Source organism: Labrus mixtus, chromosome 5, assembly GCF_963584025.1.
Source record: "Labrus mixtus chromosome 5, fLabMix1.1, whole genome shotgun sequence".
Lineage (NCBI taxonomy): Eukaryota > Metazoa > Chordata > Actinopteri > Labriformes > Labridae > Labrus > Labrus mixtus.
In genome coordinates, this window is record NC_083616.1 from 14645220 (window position 1) to 14666357 (window position 21138).

General features: G+C 37.6%; 1 protein-coding gene across 1 annotated transcript; it reads right to left on the bottom strand.

Moving 5' to 3' along the window:
- Positions 1-7648: 7648 nt before the first annotated feature.
- LOC132974149 (arrestin domain-containing protein 3-like) lies at positions 7649-11413 on the bottom strand. Its single transcript, XM_061037993.1, has 6 exons — positions 10954-11413; positions 10757-10826; positions 9786-9933; positions 9543-9645; positions 9174-9439; positions 7649-8961 (listed from the first exon to the last, which is right to left on the bottom strand). Exons 1-6 carry the CDS (start codon positions 11219-11221, stop codon positions 8869-8871), a joined length of 948 nt encoding a protein of 315 aa, XP_060893976.1. The 5' UTR covers positions 11222-11413; the 3' UTR covers positions 7649-8868.
- Positions 11414-21138: the final 9725 nt, after the last annotated feature.

The window sequence follows — 21138 nt, forward strand, 5'->3', positions numbered from 1 at the left end:
TCATATCATAAAGACAAAAGTTTCATTCTTGATTGTTACATTTGTTTTCCGGGTCCTCCACAGGTGAAATATTAACAAGCCTAAATATAAGCTGTGCAAGTATCACAGATCTTAAGAGATGGGATAAAGAACTGTGCAGTGTTATTTGTTTACAGAGAAGATATACTGGCTGCATGAGTGTGTGTTGTCAACAAAAGTGTCAATACGGGTATGAGCAATACGCTGGTTTTTAGCACAAATGAGACAGATGGTTCTGCGTTTTGTGGGCTGTTGATTTTGGACTTATGATCTGAAAGGCGGCTCTACAGCTGTCTGCTCCTGTTTATCAGCTTCCTTTCTTTTTATCTGACTGCCAACTTCTCTACCTCTCTATATATCTTTGACTGTCCCATATTTGTTTCTCTGTTTTTATCTCACCAGACCAGTGTCAAACCAATACAAACGGATCACTCGAGGGGAAGTAATGTCATCACACAGTGTTTGAATCAACACTTTACTCAAGGCAGAGTTCATTAATTGACCTTTTTTGGTACCAGTGACAGAAACTATTGAATGTGCCTTCATGTTATTGTCCATCTTCTATTGATCCTTTCATCTGTGTTTTAACTTTTTACTGTGAGTTCAAATTGCATCACTCAGCATCAGTCCAGACATCAATAGATCTCTGTCAGTGCATTACAAAGTAGTGGGATTTGAGATGGCTATGGGTCATTGCGCTCAACATGTGGTGTTATATAATAATAATAATTACATATACAACAGACACAGGACACAGAGATTACTAATAAACATACAAGAGGCCAGTAATCTGCAGCTCTATCTACACTGCGAAAGGGGTTGCATAACCTCCATCAGCCCTGACTGAATCATTGGCAGGGTTTGTGTCCCTGTGGTGTCAATGTTTATGTGTGTGTGTGTGTGTGTGTGTGTGTGTGTGTGTGTGTGTGTGTGTGTGTGTGTGTGTGTGTTTGTGTGTTGAGTGTGGTATAGTGTCATGCAGGTATGAAGGGATTAGAGGTTAATCTCTGATTGGCATAAAGATGCTCGATAAAAAAATTGGTATTTTTTATTTATTTGAATGTTATGTAATATGTTATTCATTTTATTTTGTGTGTGTGTGTGTGTGTGTGTGTGTGTGTGTGTGTGTGTGTGTACATTATCCATGTGTGTAAAGAAGATGTTGTGAAGTTATTGTGTGTTTAAAAGTGATGCATGAACGTGCAGGGATGTGATCCATGTAGGTAAGTGCCTGATTGTCCTTTGTGTTACCTATAAATAATTTATGACAAAGTTTTAATCGCACTCAATCAAGTCTTTATAACAGGACCCCCCCCTAGAGTCCCAAACACTCAACATATTACATGCACAGATCAACCTTTGACAACAGCAGCTCTGATGTTGACATCATTATAATGTGACATCATGTAGAGGTTATGAATGTTTATTCTGTCAACTGAGGTCTAATCATAGAATGAAACCAATCTGTAAAAAGCATTAGTGTGGTTTACATAGCAGACAAAAACAACGAAAATAGTGTGTATGAGTGAAATTTACAGAACAAGAAGGGGAGACAAAAATGAGGAAATGTAATTAAAGATCAACATTTTAATCATAATTTTCTCCTGTTACAAAAGAAAGAGTCTGACAAATCCCAAAAAATAATATCCTGACCTATAGCTGCTGTTACAGTCATGTTTATTGCATATGCATGAACAGATCGGGAAATGGACCTCGAAATGTGTGCTCCCAGCAAACTGAAACACAATGACCTAGTTGACCCTGCACACATCTCATAGATATTCATCCTCAGTCCGCTCTGCGACTCAACTCTCCTGTAGGATTAGACTGCCTCCTGCTGGTTAAAACTTTAAATTAGTTTTGTTATGAGGAGTAACTCCCTGGTTTGGGCTGCATGCTACCAAGACCCTCCTCCATTATTGTGCAGCAAAGCGTGCTATTGCTGCTCTCTGCTGGCGTGTGCAGGTAAGGACAGTGTGACTGTTGGACAGAAACAGGTTATCTTTAGCCAGAGAGTGTGTTATTTTAATTATTTGTAATGATACTGTCATTTTAATAATTAATACAGTGTTTGTTGAAGTAATATGATAAAAGCAGCTCATTACTCTTCCTGCCAAAATGTTTGATCACTCAAGAAAGAGACAAAACGAAAACAACTTATTTATAATAGTAGGTTTGACTAGTTTTACATCTCACTAACAGGACTGTAATTCAGAGGACTTCTGTACCAAAGGTGAAAAATTATTGAATAAAAACATGCATTAAAACCTTTTTATAGGTTACCATATTTACTGTATATCCTTTGTGGATTTAATTTATTTCTTTATTTTTTTATTTCGAACATGTAAACAACAAAAACAAACAAAGAAAAGCTGTATTGATTCAGTAAAATGACAGAAGTGTTAGTGAAATATATGCAATATGCCGAATGTAATAGTGTTCAATGTACATAAAGTCAAAGTTATTTTATTTGTATTATTATGTTGTAATTAGTTGTGGTGTATGTTATCAACAGTAGTTAATATGCTGGTAAGCAGTTTTTTCTAATAATAAATCAACTTCGCCCCTTTGGGAACATTTCGGCCTTCAGCCAAATGGAAAAGAAGAACCAACTGATTTAGATGATGCAGTTTGTAAAATCTGTGCCAAAAAGTTCCCTGTGAAACCAGGGAACCCATCTAATATGAGGTCTCACGCCTCAAATAACATCTGGCCCACAAGATTATTTTGTGTTATAGATTGTGACTTTTACTTGTTATATTATTTTCTCAACAACAATGCAGTGACAATCTGTGGAAGACACAAACATTCAAGCCACGGAACAGTGTGCATGCCAGCAGTGCAGGGCAGCAGACACTGCACAGCGCCTGGTGCTGAGATGCACCGCTATGGCTGCCACAGTTATCACCATGACAGATTTGTTAGAAAAAACCTGTACAGTATGATTTGGCTGATTTGACTACAGAATACATAACGACAGAATTAGTACTTAATGTGAAAAAGGGCTCAAGTGGTCCAGTACTCAGTTAGGTCCGTGCAGCATATCAGCGCATGCCTGCCTCTCTCCCTTTTTTTTCTCTCTCTCTCTCTCTCGTTACATTATTAAATGTACTGTCTTGCATTTTTTTTGTAGGCAAAAAGCTTAAAGAGGACATATTATACCCCTTTTATACCATTTTCAAACAGTTCCCTGTGGTCTAAACAAAACATCTGTGCTGTGCTTTGGTCAAACTATAACATGAATCAAGCAGAGGAGGTTTGTGACACTGTATAAACCAGCTCTCTCAGAACGCTCCGTTTTGGTGTGTGTGTCTCTTTAAATGCTATGAGCCCCCCTCTGAGTTTTCTCGGTGGACATCACTCCTCTGCAGCGAGAATAAAAATGGCAGACATGTGCAAAAGTTCTGTTCTAGGCTGGGGGTGTAGTCCATGGGTGGAGATATCAGGGGAGGGGAGGGGATTTTTTTTTTTTTACCAGAATCCAACTTGTGACATCACAAGTTGAGCAAATTTGAAACTGAACATTTTTCTCTGTGTTCCAAGACTTATGCAAGACCAAAAACAAAGGACTGGATGGGTTTATTTCTCATTTTGTGGGTCGGTAGACACTGAGGTTTCCCAAATGTAGTTTGAAGTTTGAATTTACCGAAAATATATGTTCAAAAACACTTTAAAAGTGGACTTTTCATAATATGTCCCCTTTCCGTAAGAGGCAATGATTTTAGTTACCTGTTGCTGCTGTGACAGTGTATCTCCCATGGTGGGAGTGTTTGTCTTGTTGTTAAGAAAATCATAAATTAAGGAATAGTCACAAACAAAATAATCTTTCGGGCCAGTATCTGAACCCTTCTTCACAAAGCAATGTGCTTAATAAATTAAAAAAAAGGAGTGGGGGGTGATAATACCACACAACGCGTTATTGAGCCACCCTGGATCAATGCATTGGAAATTCCTTCACCGTGATAGCCCTACCCCCTGCTGACTTGCTGCAGTATAGGTCTTCAACACTGTGCCACTCAAACTCCAACCTCCAACAACCTGAGCACCCCAAAACCTCCTCTTATATACGAGTTGGCACCTACCAAACAAGGTTAGAAATCAATTTACTCTCAAGAGAAAGAGAGTACTACCTGTTCTGCAAAAACCACAAGACATCTACAATAAGGCTAAAACATGTCAAAATACATGTCAGTTGAGTAAACAGCCATTTAAATATCACATGTAATCTTAACAACCTAAACACCCCTCTATCTCTACCAAACATGGCACCTTCCACTTAGCACACCCCCATATAAGCCACAGGCAGGCTTCAGGTCTGTTTGACAGTTCCTGCTTGAGAAAGAGGAGTGCAGGCAAAGCTGTGGAGTAACAGGTGACTAACAAAGATATATTTGATATGTTTAACAATGAATCAAATGTTTGTAATTATTTGGCAATGAGTTATTCTTCAATTTTGTCATTCACACCAAGCACTAGTGATGGTGAAATGAGGCTTTGTGAAGCAATGAGGCTTTCCAGCCAATTGTATCGCAAATAGATTCATTACTCGAGGCCTCATTTAACACAGTGTACACTAGTGACACCTACTGGTCAAAACAATTTAGAGCAGCCAAATTATTATTGATCACATGACATGCCATTGCATTACTGACATGTTATAGCAAATTGTTCTACTGCGGTAACCAATAAGGATTCACGTGATATTACTTTATAACATACCTTAGTTAATATAATCATATTATCATTCGGTGATCTTTTTTTATGATTTCCTATCAAGATATAGCCTATGAAACAATAATATATATAAATCTATTGTTCAACAAGTTTGAGGATCTATGTTAACTACAAGTCCAGGAAAAAAGGAAGATTGAAAGATCCTTAAAGCACTTCACCTTCAAATCAAAATAATAAGCCATCAATAATGAACACAGATAGTGATGATAGTGACGGAAATAGTGACAACTAATGGAAGAGATTCAGCGTGGCAATACATGAAAGCTTTGTAGCATAATGGTTATGGCAACGCCACATTGACATACAGGCTTGGGTTCGATTCCTGATACCAGCAAAGAAATGTCTTGTTTTAACGTTTACCTTATTGGGAGATGATAACTCAAAATGCTCCCAAACAGGAGACATTTTCCTCTTTCTGGCAGGCTCCATTTCTCCAAAAAACAGAACCAAAACTCCAACTCTCAACAACCAACTAACGCAAACTCACGAGGAGACATGACAAGTGGGTTTCGCTTCCTTTTATCCACAACCCGAAACACAAACAAATCAATGACGTAGTTCTACTCGAAGTGAGGCCTCGTTTGTCATTGATGACGCGCTTCTCTGAAAATGACACGAGCCTCGATACGGGGCCTCGGCTAGAAAAGCCCCTCCTACTCGACACACGCTTCAAAGCCTCGGTGTCAAACGTAACATCACTACCAAGCACTAGTTGCTAGTCAAGATAAGCTTACATTAATACAGGCCTCTCAGATGGCTTGATGGTACTTCGAGAGTGTCTGTTTAATATTAACGCATGCAAGTGCATGTATTGCTTTTAATGACAGTCAGTGTCTGTCATTGGGGTATTTTGGCTTCATCTTTGTCCAACAGGAGGCTGAGGCATATTATCCATTTTTATATACAGTCTATGGTTTAATCACATTCATACTCATCTTTTTACTGAAACGTGCTGTATGTACAATTTTCCCTGAGTTGTAGAAAAGTTGTTGGGATGACAAATTAATGCTGACAAGACTGGTTCCATAAAAACGTTTTTTGACTTCATGGGAGATAGTGTGGAAGTCTGTGCAGTTCCAGATTAGTTGGGAGATTATTCCATTCTTTAATAGCTTTGAAAAAAAAAAGCAGATTGTGCAAAAGGGGAGCCACGTTTAGGGATACTACAATCTCCGCTTGAGGCAGACCTTGAAGCTCTGCTCATGTGCTCATAATAAAGTTTTACAAAGCTCTTCAGAGGTGGGGGAGCAGCATTGTGGATAATTTTACACACTAAGCAGTCATCTGCGCATACAAAATTAAATTGTCAAAGCTTAGAATTCAAGTATATCACAATGAGTATATCTTATAAGATTCTTAAGGAAAGCTGGTGTAGATATCAGAAAGTTGTCAAAGCTCAAAAGACTAAACACTGTTCTTTTTAGTAACAGTATTCTTAATACCCTCCAATCCTCCTGTGTCGAAGCTTCCCCTGAAACCTGTGAATCTTTCCTCCACTTAGACAAGATTGCTACTATAGAGCACAAACCTCACCCCCTTCACTTGACCCATCTATTATTGTCACCTGCTCTGCTGTTTTTACCCAGTTTGAATCTGTGTCACTTTCTTGCTTGAAACAAATGATTGCTCATATGAAACCCTCAGGTTTGTGAGTGTCTTAAGGACATCAAAGCCTTTGAACTTTTTAAACATTAATGAAAGTAAAACCGAGGTCATATTTCGACCCAGTGGTGCCTGTCATCCCCACTAGACCTTGGCCCCCTTGATACTTATGTAAAACCCACAGTAACCAACTTGGGTGTGAAAATGGACAGTGATTTTAAAATGGACAAACAGATTAATTCCGTTGTAAAATCTAGTTTCTTCCAGCTAAAGCAACTGTCTTAGATCAGGCCTTTTCTTTCTTTTAATGAATTTGAGAGAGTTATACATGCTTTTATCTCAACTCGACTATTGTAATGCTCTTTATGTTGGTGTTAGCCAGGCCTCCTTGTTTCGTCTGCAGCTTGTGCAAAATTGCTGCTGCTTGGCTCCTCACAGGAACACGCAAGCGAGAGCACATCACTCCTGTCCTGGCCTCCCTTCATTGGCTCCATGTCAATTTTAGGATCCATTTTAAAATCATGCTGTTTGCATACAAAGAATTGAATGGGCTGGCTCCTTCCTACCTCTCTGACATTTTAAAGCTGTATGTCCCATCACGGTCATTGAGGTCTGCTGATCAGTCACTTCTGGTTGCACCTAACGCTCAAACATAGGGGAGACTGGGCCTTCGCAGTTGTAGCCCCTAAACTGTGGAACCAGTTGCCCCCCCAGGTTAGGCTGGCACCCACGTTGCCGTGTTTAAATCACATCTAAAAACGTATCTGTATGCTTTGGCGTTCTTAGACCCAGTACAAGAGTTTGTTTTGTTTCTGGTTTGTTTATTGTTATTTTCCCTTTTTCTCTTTTGTGCTTTCTATATATTTTGATGTAAAGCACTTTGGTCAACTCTGTTGTTTTTAAATGTGCTCTATAAATAAAGTTGGCTTGGATCATACTGTTGTGGTTTCCTGTCCAGAATTGTCAAGGCTTGGTGAAATCTGCAGAGCTTGGCACCATAAAGTCTGCCAACAATCTTACATTTGTGAATGTTAACATTAGTGCCTTATTTTGAGGGAGTGCCAGATGACAAGCAAAAAGGAGACTTTCCTCCTAGAAATAAAAGGTATGCCCTGTAATTAAGCTAAGGGGAAAATTCATTGCATAGTATTTCCTCTTCTGAATGGAGAAACAGAACTGTGGTTCGTTTAGCTGCACATTCAGGTGATTGTCTTCATCGTCATAATCATCACTTAGCACTCATTAACCATTACTGTGCCAAACTTCTAATCATGTCCAAATGATACTCACAAACTCATAGAGAAATATAATACAAAAGTTTATTTTTTATTACATGATGTAAAAATAAGAACATGCTAAATGTATCGTAATTTGAATTCATCCCAGAGTATTTTGTTCAACACATTTACAGAACATCAATATTTGTATGTTTCATTTTTCAGGATGATCTGAGACAATGCTTTGAATGTTCATATAGATAAATTGGGAATAACGTTCGACTGAAACACACATTTCCCCATGTTTCAGTCTGCCCAATCATATGCTGAGCAGAATACAAAAACAGAATAGATCTTCATTAGATGTTGATAATAATTCACAGGAGACACAATTTGACACGCATGCACAAAGATTCTGAAAATTGAAAGGTATGCTTGTCTGGAGGCAGTATGACTCTATAAGGCAGTTTCAATGTCTTTGGTTTTGTCTTTTTAAAGTGACAGGGATATGCAGACATCAATGTAATCTCTTGTGTCACAATTTCTTAAAATACAGTTAGACAACCAGCACAAACACGGTAAAAAAAAAAACACTCATAGATGCACACTTGTCATGAAAAGATGTAAGGTCTGATAGAACTGTAAACTTTTCCCTGAAAACATAGAACAGGTAATGGCAATTTAAATAAAGTAACTAAACTTACATTGCACACTGTGTGGAAATAATACTGAGATATCTGTACTGTAAATTATGTGCATACCTGCACAACTGTTCAGTTCCTTCACTGACACTTGTATTCTTTAGTCTATTATACATTTATATATAAATCGTATTCTAGTTACCTGTCAGCAGGAGCACTGCTGTTTAAGCGTTTTGCACCATAACACCAAATCAATGTATTAGTAAATGTACTTGGCAATAATAAAGGATTCTGATTAACTCCATTTAGGGTCCAATAATAACTAAGACAATAGATAATGTCTGATCTTCTTCTGAAAAATTGTGAGTAACAATCTTTAACAGTATAAACATTAAAAACAATAACTATCAGCAGCTGAAGATTGACAACAGAGAAGAAGAGGCCTCTTAAAAAAAAGTAAACTAATGTTTTTTTTAAATGACCTCAAAGTATCTCAATACAACAGAGCTTTACATGTTTTTTCCTTAGTGGCAATGATCCTGCTTAACAAAAACTGTAAAATAAAGGTCTTCCAGTTACAAGTCAGACTGAAAACGTAAAACAGTGTCTGTCTGTCTGTCTGTCAAACAGAAGATTAGCCACACATTTATACACGGTTAAGGTTGGGGTTGAGCTTCTATAAAGGTGTCACAAATGACGATGGGAACCAGCACAATGAGATCAGAAGAAAACTTTGCACTAAGGCTCACCTAAAAGGAAAAACAGGAAAAAAACAGTCTTGAAATTAGTTATGGGACTGTATTAATTAACAATGTAATCAACCAAATTTCATTTTGACAAAGTAAGGGACACCATGTTTTGATGTATTTCAAGTAGCAAAAATTAAACAAAAGAAAAATGAAGTGGAAACTGGATCACATGCAAATGGAACATTTTCTTTTCCACAAAATCAGTTACCAACCTGAATGAAGTGTTCGACTTCCAGGATGCTGCAGTTGGCGATTGAGGGCGACGCAAAAGAGGGGATGGTGAGCGTGAACTCAATGTGCAAGATAGAGGTATGAGCTCTGATGGGATGTCCATTCATAAACACCAACTTTTTGAATTGCATTATACTTCTGTTCCTGCCGTGGGTGTAGTAAACCTGTTTCTGTAGCAATGTTACCTTTGGAGTAACTGTTCGAGATGAAGTGTTGCCAAAGACACAAATTAATTTCACCGTTTCCCCTGAAACAAAAACAGGCACAAGATAAGATATTTGTCAATCTAGAAAAAAGATATTGGAATTGCATTTAATTTTATATCACCCAGCACTTGATGAATGAAGTACCTGCGATGAAAGCTTTTTTCTCTGTACTGACTGTCATGGTGATGGGACCCGAGGTACAACAGAGGCAGCCCTCTGTCTTACTGTTGGTGCCTGAGAGAGGAGCCTGCAGAGACAGACGTGCAGGAGAACATGTGAAGGAAAGAAAAACATATATAATGAATCCTTCAAGTGTTGTATGAGGTGGTCCTGAATTGATGTATGAAATCAGATGACCATAGCCTGGTACCAAGTAGGAACACTTACCCGCAGCAATGGCTGGTTGGTATCAATGTGCTTTAGAAAGTTCAGCTGAGCCTCAACCTCTTTAGACATGTGCCAGGGCCTGTTGATGGCCACTGTCAAAGTGTACTGGATTTGTCCATTATGCCCTTGAAAGCTGGATGGGAAGTCTCTGCATTGAAGCAAAAATATTTATTTTAAGTAAAGATACATATTTGCAGAATGGGAGACACAGTTTCAACAAGCACATCGGTTAGAGACAATTATCTTGAAACATCCAAAGACCCTTTGCTCACAATGATGTGAAATTTTCTAGCTTGCCTTCAGTAGAGATTTTCTTCACCTCGACAGTTCGTGAAAATATTCTGTATTTTAGTATCGTGTGACTCCAGGTTTGAAAATAAAGTGACAAAGTAGGATACTAGCAGACATGTATAAAGCACATTTCATATGAAAAGCATAGACTCAATGTGCTTAAAACATTAAAGTTGGCAATAGCCTATACTGAACATTATGCAATAAAAACGCAAGATAAAAAAAAAAATGCATGAAATGAAACTGCAAAACACATGTCCTAAATAAAGTGCAATAGGATATATACTCTAATTATTATGATTTAGCCACAAGCTTGAGCAAATATGTGTTTTAAGTCTGCTTTTCAAAGAAGACACATTTGTAGCAGACCTTAGTTCACGTGGTAATGAATCCTAGAGAGTGGGACCATAGTGGCTAAAAGCACCATGAGCTGGTCTGGAATTCATTTCTGGTACGGTAAGGAGCCCTTTAGCCAATTTGAAGACGGGGGACCTGTCTGCACTCAGTCAGCATTTCAACAACATGAGAGGTAACCAAGCAGCTTTCTGAATGAGCTGGAGTTTGTGTCTGTGTATGTTTTCAGTCATCCAGCTTGTCATGGTAAGTCCAGTTGCCTTTGGATCAAGCTTCGATTTATTGTCGAATATAGACCTATAAAATGCCCATTAATTCATACACACCCCTGTGGTAGCTGACATGTAAACGGATACATGTGGGTGCCAGGCTGTAGTTTTGTTGACATCCTAGAAACTAAAAGAAGAAAGACATAAGAGACTTGAACCATGGCTGATATTATTATTATTTTTATGCCTATTGTTAGGCCTATTTATTATTTTTGCAAAGCTGTCATGCAAGTAAACGGCGTATGTGTGTTCACCACTTCTGTCTTGCAAGATGACTCCTTTCAAGTTAAAGAATTCCAGTGTGGCCGAGACCTGTCGCCTTCGACTCCGTTTTCCACCCGCTCCCGTCGTCCATCGGACATGGGCCTTTCCTTTCATCGCCATCGTTATCGACGTCAGATTCGTCTCCTTTGTGAGCTCGAAGGAGATGTGTCCTGTCACCAGGTCCCCACTGGAAATGGTGTTCCGCTCGTTTAAAGGGTTTACATGGATGTTGAAGTTCTTTATCGCCTGCTGAAACATCGTTAAGATCCGAGTTGAACTAGTAGTCTAGAGGGGAAAAAAGTTTTATTAAATCAAGTCCATCTTTGGAAGAGTCAAGGTTCCGCTTAAAAACAACAACCCCGGTACATTTAGTCCATGCAAAGGGACACGAAGTCTTTTATCGTAACTTTAAATGTCAAACAAGCTCAGAATTAGTAACAAACAACCAAAACGGGGCCGTATCTCTGCGCAGGCGCAGAACGTACCAGCCCAACCCTGATTAGGGCGGAGTTTAGAGGCATCCTATAGTGTCAAAAAAGTAAATGAATGGTATGTGAAATATATTGTGCATATTAGGGATCATTGCTGTCAGAAGCAAAACTGAAATCCCCTTTTTTTCAAATGCTCAGTTTATTAAAAAAATCTCTATCCTATCTTGCCTTTTAGCACACATATTGTAAACATTTGTGATTGTATATGATAACTGGTTAATGAGTGCTTTAATAAATTGTTAAATAGAAACCTAAAATAAATTATTTACGGTGTATTTTTGTTGATTATATCTGTTTGATTAGCAAAATAATAACTTTTACAACTGGTTTATTTTAAGGGAACTGTTTTTTAGACTGATTTTTAACCTGATATATTATCATTAAAGTGTTATTGTAGCTTGCATTTTTTTATTTAATGCAATTTTTATTTCAACATTTTAATATGAGTAGAGGTTTCAGTTAAATGTTTATGTACTGAAAGAAGTTACATTACACATGTTACAGTATGTCCTTAGATAAACAAAAGAATGGGGACATTGTTTCAGCATTTTATTTTCATATGAGCAGAATTAGTAAATACTGTTCATTTACATGTTCAGTGGCATCCCAGGGATGAAATAAAGTCATTGAGGGAGGGGACCTGACACTGTAATCATTTTGACCACAAGATGGCACTAAATACTTAATTATTATGTTTACTGTGCATCATTAAGTATAAACCTTAACTACAGAGAAAAAAATCACAACTTGACATTTCAAACCCATGCCTGTATATATTTCATTGGGGTTCAGATTCAGATGAATTATTCCAGAAGTACTCCTTGTTTACACAGTAGGATTACATTTTTGTTATGCTTCGATAACAAGAGGTAAAGCTAACCTAAAACAGGTTAAAAATGGTACACAATGCAGTCATAAAATGCTGATAATGAGCCATTAAACTGGCAGCCAGAGATGTAAAATCCCCTGGCACACGTAAACTCAAACACTTATGTCTTCCAACGTGCTGTCTTCAAGAAATTAGAGCTACAAGCTGTTTCCTTTAAACGTCGATGACGACTGAACAACTGAATTACTTTTCAGAGATTGTGCTTGTCAAAGGTATGTGGAAACTATGCATTGCTGGTTATATAAGAGCATGTTTTGTTAAGGAAGTCAACTCAAGAATAAAAAAAGTGTAGGAAAAGATCCACAACACCAAACTCTTCTGCAAAGTTTAAAAACAAAGCTCCATCCCTTATTTTCAGTCCGCTTTATTTACTAAGGGTCTGTAAGTGTTTTTTAACAGAGGTAAATGTTTGACAAGATAATTTGTATCTTGATGCAGCGCTTCTACAACATTTTGAAATAGGAAGAGCTTGAAAGTAGAGGTCTCTTTAATCAACCAACTTTGATCAGCGTCATCTGTTTTCAAATCTAATAGTCCATTAGCGGCTCAAGGGCTTAACATTCAGGCTTATAACCAGTGGAAAGAATTTATTGTTGTAATACTTAGAGTCCAAGATAGCTGCATTCACATCAACAGCTGGTTTGCATCAGGGCCAGTTTGATTTTGAGAACACAGTAAGATTGTAAAAAAAAAAACATATTGTGTGTTGACATTACATGGCTGATTTCTGTTTAAAGAAACAGATCCTGTTTTTTTCCTGTTGTGAATCTTTGTGCTGTAATAACAAAGCTTTTATGATTTCACTGCTTTGTAGATGTAGATGAGTGTTTTGCACATGCTGTTCTCAATTAAGTGTGTGTGTGTGTGTGTGTGTGTGTGTGTGTGTGTGTGTGTGTGTGTGTGTGTGTGTGTGTGTGTGTGTGTGTGTGTGTGTGTGTGTGTGTGTGTGTGTGTGTGTGTGTGTGTGTGTGTGTGTGTGTGTGTCTCTTTGGTCAAATGCGCCGCTCACACAGCTATTTTAAATAGTCTCTGGCTTTAGCTGTCTCTGACAAAGGCACCTATCAGGTTTTGATTAGCTCACAGTCACATGACTTTCCCTAACTCTGCATCAACTCTCTGATTAACCAGCCACACACAATATGACATGTGTCACACACAAGCTTTTAAAGACAACTATCTCTCCCTTCACCTCTTCATCTCAAAGAAATGGCTGTTTTTGACTAGTGAATCATGCAGGGGGCAGACGTTTACATTTTGAAGGGTCATTTATGTCTATTTAAATGAGAAATTGATTTTTTACATGGATTGACTTAATGTTGGGTGGTGGTGTTTCTTCTCCAATTGTTCAATGGTGAATTCAGGAGAAAGACTGTGGGTTTATCTTTGATTTATTCGGCCGAGGTCAGACAACCGCAACAGAACACAAATGGCTGACAAACTTTTCATGTTAAAAGATATATTCTGTTTGCAGGTACTACCAATAAATTCCTTTCTATTTGGGTATACTTCTGAAATGCTAGAAAGTTGACTGTACCCTTTTAAATGTCAGACCTACTGCACATTCTCATCAAACATTTGTTTCCTTATAAGCTCACAACATTGGCTCCTATCCACATAAAGATCTATACAGACCTAAAAGAATCATTTTCTTTTGATGGTAAACAGATTTAAAATAGTATATCCAAAAAAGTTTCCAAGATTAAGGAAAATACATTCTAACACTTAAACAGATACTGTTTAGGCCTAAACTGATTTGAAAAACATATTATTCCCACTGACATTGTCAGCTTCTATAATGATGCAACTAGAGTGTACAATTGTGTACAACTGTCTGTAACATATACTGTATGTATCTGCCCATGTCAAACAGATAAATATCTGGATTTCCTTTTAGTTTTTATAATTATTTCACTCCACAAACACAGCAGTCTTTGTGGGAAAAAAATGAAAGTATAACCTTTAACCTTCATTGTTTGTTGTCCAGGAAGTAAATATTTCTGCTTATCAGAGCTAAATTCAGAGTGAAGCAAAATAACCCAGAGGATAAGCAGTGTTATTGATCTTTAGTTTCTACACACCACCTCTTTCTTCTAGTTTATCCACAACTTGAGGAGCTCCTCTGGCAGTAATCACTGCGGTCATTTGTGATTAGAGGCAACGGAGAGAAGGTGAAGGTTTTTGTAGTTGGGGAAAAAACAGATGGAAAGTTAAGAGAATTGGAAATTAACAGGACTGCTGAAAAAAGAGATGATGGATAAAAGTAACCGACAGCTAAGAGGGACTTCAAGAGGATGGAGGATACACTGCAGATAGATGGAACTATAAGGGATGAGGAGCTGGATATAAAAGAAAGAGATGTTAGATTTAAGTGTGATACTTTGCAGATTATATAAAGTGTCGTCTCATGTAATGAGCACTTGCAATGTAAACATTTGACAACCTTCCCAAATATTGGGAAATATTGGGAAATCTTGCCAAAAATACATATGAAGATTAAGATCACTTTAAAATCTACCAGCAGCCTATAAACCTATCTTAGCATGATGGCCGAAATCAGGCTGGCTGCTAGAATTACCAGCCAGTTAGAAAACTCCTGAAGGGTGGGTTTAGAAACCGATAAACAACACATTTAACCAAAATGTGTGTCCGATGTTTGACTGATTAAACATCTAAACGTGTAAAGGTCGGCAGATTCAGAGTACAGAGTCCAATATTACTTCTTTTCAATTGAGTGTTGAAAAGAAAGGGTTAACAATGTCAGATTTTTGCACAGGTTTTTTATTTTTTGGGGGTTGCTCCTCACAAAAGAATTCCTAAAGCAAAACAGGAAGGTATAGAGGGAGCAGTAGGCAACCCTAATCTTGTGCAGATCCTCCGATAGCTTTCTTCTTCACAAACAATGCCAGTCAGGGCTGAAGAGGCTCTGGAGGGGCGTTGATAGAACCGACAACCATGCTGAGCAAAGCTCTTTGTCACCCTCTGACCGATCAACACTCACACATAATCATGAACAGTCAGGGCAAAATCATCTGGTCATCCCAGAAGGTCATGCATAGCCAGTATTTCACATCCTTTCTTTATTTGGATTCTCCACTTTGCATAGAACAATACAACTTAAATTGTCTTCTTTCTGTATGTCACCTATCATGTTTTTTAGGCAGAGTACTGTATGTCTGCTTCGCAGGACAAATCTCTAAGTAATTAGCAATCTGTGGAAATAACAGTTAAATACTAGTCAAACAATAGGAGAAAATCTGTTTGGAGTTATCTTAGAAGTTAACCACACAATGACATCACAGTGAAAGAATCCTTAAAAGTTCACAGACTCTGCGGTCAGACTTTAAAAGATAACACTGCTACCATGATGCCATTACCACAGAGCCAGTGCCTAAGCTCATGAATCAGAAACAGCATGCAGTCTCATAATGTAGTTTACATGTGCATATCTGTCTGTCTGTGGTTAACGTCCTGACACACACTTAATAAAATCCCAGCTCTTGTCTTAATCTAATGTCTTAAATGCATGCCTATAGTAGGGCTCCATCTCAAAGTATGAGTTACCACTGTTAAACAAAAGAGGTGCTTTGTTACATTGTAAGGCTAAATCCTCAGCAATTACCGTTCACCTTCCAGAGACCTCAACTGGGAACAGAGCAACACTCTTTCTTTTAAAGCAGGCAGTGGAGCATTAAGACACGTATTAGTCACTCTTCTTCAGCAGTCAGCTCTCGTCAAACTTTGTACCTCTGGTTTATATATATAATGATATTTTGCACTGAATGAAAACTTTTGTGATCACTAAAAAGATTGCAATTTTTCTGGGAGGAACATGAAAGTGTGAATAATTGTCATATAGCTGCATGTTCAGCATAGGCATTTTCGGACCACAGGAACTTTTTCATAGTTCGAGGAATCGTTGGAACCCTCCTTTTTTATTCATTCCACACCGCAGGAACTATGAAATATTTTAGTTCCTAGAACCCCTTAAATAGGAACCTTCCTGCTTCAGAGTAGGTACCATGGCGGTGTAAATGCAGACAGAAAAAAGTCCCTATGTTGTGTCGTTCTCAGGGAACTCCCCAGTGGATAGTTCCTCTTCATAAAGTCCCCAGAACTGTTTGGTCCGAAAACTTATGTCAAAACTTTAAAAGTCAGCCTCCTTGTGGCACTAGAGGTAAAGTTAAAAGGATAAATTGCTTTAGATTAGAACAATGACAAGACTAACATAGCCACCAAGCATGCATATACATGGATGAAAATACATTCTTTTCCCAAATGTTGTTTTTTCACACCTGTCATTTGTAGCCTATTGGTACAAGTAAATGTCTAATTCTGTGAAGTATAGACTGTGTTTTCAATGTTTTACTCATGGCAGACATTAGAGATGTTAAAAGAGGTACAAATGATTTTCTTTGAATTAAAATGATATGCACTTCCATGGCACAAACATTTCCAAAACTACGGTGAATGACAAAATATTCTTTGCATGTATGTGTTTTATCCTAAAACCAAATAATCTAGCCTATGACCTATGAGATCCTAAAAATCCAGGTAATTTTCTTTCTAAATTCCATATAATTGCTCAGTGAAGAAAGAGACACCATCTCTCAAACCACTGTAGTGATGACTCGACTGGTTTTAATTCCCTGTATAAGTGGAATGCAACATAACCGCATTATGAGGCAATTGAACACCGTAAAAGACAGGTTGTAATAAAAAATAAAAAATGTCCCTTTTCCAGCAAACTACTGGTGAAATATGATTAATATACATGGAGTGTGTTAGCATCGGCTCTCCTCTCTTGTCCTGAAGCAGCTGCTGCTGCTGCAGTTGTTTACATCAGGGCCAATGGGAGGTTTCCAGACACAAAGAATCTGACAGTCTATCAGTAGGAGAGGGTAGTTAATATGGGCACACAACCTTTGTCCTAACCTTAATGCAAAACAATCCATCATCTAGGCTTAGGGAATGGATGAGAAAAACATGAAAATTTTCCACATTTTGAAGTCAACATCTTTTCAAGAAAAAACAATTAAACATTTTTTATCTCATTTTTTCATGAACATTTCAACTTTTTTGAAGCCGAAAATCTTTCACAAAAATGTTCAACTTTTTTGAAGCCAAAATTTTTCATAAAAATTTTCAACGTTTGTGAAGCCGTTTTTTTTAACAAAAATCTTCAACTTTTTTCAAGTCGAAATTTTTTCACGAAAATTTTCAACTTTTTTCAAGTCGAGATTTTTTCACGAAAATGTTCAACTTTTTTGAGGCCGAGTTTTCTTCACGAAAATTTGGAACTTTTTTGAAGCCCACATTTTTTCATGAAAATTAACTTTTTTGATGCCGATATTTTTCATTAAAATTTTCAACATTTTTGAAGCTTAAAATTTTGATCAAAATGTTCAACTTTTTTGAAGCCAAAATTTTTCCATGAAAATTTTCAACATTTTTGAAGTCAACATTTTTTCTTGAAAATTCAACATTTTTCGATATCAACATTTTTTCATGAATATTTTCGACATTATTGAATTTTCGACATTTTTGGATATCAACATTTTTTCATGAATATTTTCAACATTTTTGAAGTCAAAAATGTTCTTTTTTTTTTCTTGCTTACCTGTTGCATCAGCGGTTAAGTGCAAACATATTTTTATAAAATGCCAAGTTTAGTTTTCAGACTATTCTGGATGAACCTTACGCTGCAGTATTTCAAAGTTTATAAGAAATGCTGTTTAACCAACACAGGTATGTAAACTGTGCAACAAATGTACAAGCTTGTCTTTATTCATACTGGTGATTTGTATTCAGAACATATTGGAAGTGCTGCTTTACTTTAGAAGTGTTTTTAGCCATATGTGGAGTTGGATTTGTAACTTTTTCCACCATTAACAAAGCCCTTGTTTTTTTCATTATCAGGAGGTGTGAGGAGGGAACAGCAGCACATGTTGAAAAAACAAAAACTAACAAAAAATACATGAAGTAAAATAAAAGAAAACACATAATAAAATAATATCACCATGCTGCCATCATGTATTATAACAACGAACACAAAAAGTGTGACAACGTTCACTATTGTTCTTGTTAAGTTATTTACCGAGCGACAAGCTTTTGTAAACTTCAGCGGCAATAATCTCACGAAGCTCTTTTGTGTAAGAACTTATTTGTTTGCTAATTAGTATCCTTACTAACAGACACTCTCAGTGGAATCATTTCATAGTCCATCGCCAGGCACAGTAAACAAAGCCTGTTTGCCAAAATGCCAAAGCAGTTTCTGTTAAGCTGAAGAGCAGTCAGTCTGTGTTTTGTTTGCATGTGCTTGTTATTTTATGTTTGCAGCCTACTGCAGGTGTATGTGCATGCACGTCTGTGTGAAAAAGTGTCAGAGGAACACAGAGAATGTGAGACACAGGAAAGAATGTGTTGGAAAGAAAAGCAAGAGTGTGATAGCTGGTTGCATTTTGACACTAGGACACTATTCCAGCACTTCCATAATCCCTGATGTAAGGCTACTTTCTTGTGCATGTTTTTTTTGGTCAAATTTAAACTCCATGTACAGCATCTATAACCAGGGATATCACGAATACTCTGTTGGGGTCAAACGTTTAACCATTTAATTATTAACTGTATGTCTCATATTAAATCATAAACATGCATGTAAGTTTTACACCAACAGTTTTATTATTATTATTTATTATAAACTAATATATTACAAAGACATGACAAAAAAATGTATTGCTTTTTGGTCAGCTCCTCCAACAATTTTGCCGCTGTCAAGTTCGGCAGCTAACAGAGAGGAGGGTTCACTCCACTGTCCTGATGTACTCTTCGCAAATCCACTGAGAGTTCGGCAGCATTTTGGGGGTATTTTCTTGCAGTTTGTTAAATCTGGCATCTTGTGTTTTAGTCTCTTTAAAATAAAAAATCAGGAGAACTTCTTTAATTGAAGAGGGGATCCGCAACTTATGCCAGGGCCAAGTTGCTGGCCTCTCCTCGTCTTTCCCCATCCCCGTCAGTGGATTGTCCCAAAGACAATTAATGTAAATACTGTAAAAACTACCTCATGTTTACTTCAGCATCTTTGCACTACTCACCACTGCACTATTATCTTATATTATCCTATTTAGCCTTCTACATATTTGCTTATTTGTTTATTTTTGTGTTTATTGTTGATGTTTAATATTATACCTTTGTACAAAGAGAGCACAGTTTACCAAAGTAAAATTCCTTGTGTGTTTAAGCATACCTGGCCAATAAAGCTGATTCTGATTCTGATTCTGACATTAAACAAGGGATTCGTCAGTGAGGTACAAGAGACAAACTGAATCACTTACATGTGTTTTATTATGTGAGCCCAGATCTCTCTCTCTCTCTCTCTCAGATCCATAAGGAACTGTGATCTAAGGCGTCCTGACTGTACCCACATTAACAATAACACTGCAATATTGACCTCCATATGGTGCATCCCTGCCCTCCGCAGCCACCTGTAAAACTTGTATAACCCCAAAAGAGAGGCTATGGATCCTTCGGGAGTCACTATAACTGCAGATATTTACCAGCCTTCCTCCTCCCTCCTCCAGTGCATAGGTTTCTGAGGCTTGAACAACATAACTTGAAGATCTCTGCTTTTGCCCCATGAAGAAGAAGCCAGAGTGTTCACCAATCTGGCTCTGCTTAATGTCTACCATCTTGTCACTCACTAACTCGCTCACTAACTCACTAACTCACTCATTCACTCATTCTATCACTCTATCACTCTATCACTAACTAACTAACTAACTAACCATGGGCCTGCTCATGGTTGATTCAATGTGAATACTAATAATATAACAACAAGTACGGTTTAGAAATGTTCTTCTTTTGAAAAGTGTCAGGAAATAACAAATTAAAAAAGCCGTGTTTTGACTGACATGAAGCCACAGCCTTAAAGTGAGCTGTGGCTGTGGCAGAGGAAAATGACTAGAGCTGCAGTGTCTCAGGCAGCGCATGCTGCGACAATGAAGTGTATAACATTTTCCGTCTCATCTGTGCCTCATCTGTGCCTTCCCAAATTGATATCCAAATTTGGACTCATCCCTAGTGAGGAATCTGGTTCTCATCTTCTACGGGGACGTTTTGTGGTTTAAAAATAAAACAGTTTTACAATAATCTGTAATTGATTGGGTATGTACATAAATAAGTATTAATCAGCTGCTGCTTCTTTAAGGCACTTTTTGCCGTTTTTAATTGCCATGACCTCACACAGAAAAGTTTCAATTGCAATGCATTACATGTGCACCCATGAATATTGCCAAATAGATATTTTCAGGCAGGCTGCCCCCTTAAATCTTATTGTTCTGCTTGTGCACTCAATCACCTCATAATGTAATGTTCTGACAACCCACGGGGTTGTTCTGTGTAGTGTGCGTGGTTTGCTCAGATCTTGTATTCTTGTATGAGGCCTGTAGGTGGAGTATAGGGTCATCAGGCTGACACAGCACATCTAGCTCACCTGCATTTACTGAGGCTGCAGACCATGCACTCTCTCTCTCTCATTCTTAGCTAGTGACAACCTGGAGACACACCCTCTGTCCATCCTAACTTTTTGACTTTGATTCTTACTTTTGATACACACTTTATGGAACAGTCACCCACAATCCTGACACTGCTCGTAATACGGACTAACATGTTTTTCTTGACTCTTTGGTTGTTTTTTGTTGGCTTAAATAACCATTTAACTGTGTACTCCCTTCTCTGGTTCTTATTTTAATAAGAGCAAACTTGTAACAAATGGGAATAAAAATTGAAAAGGCTGAAGG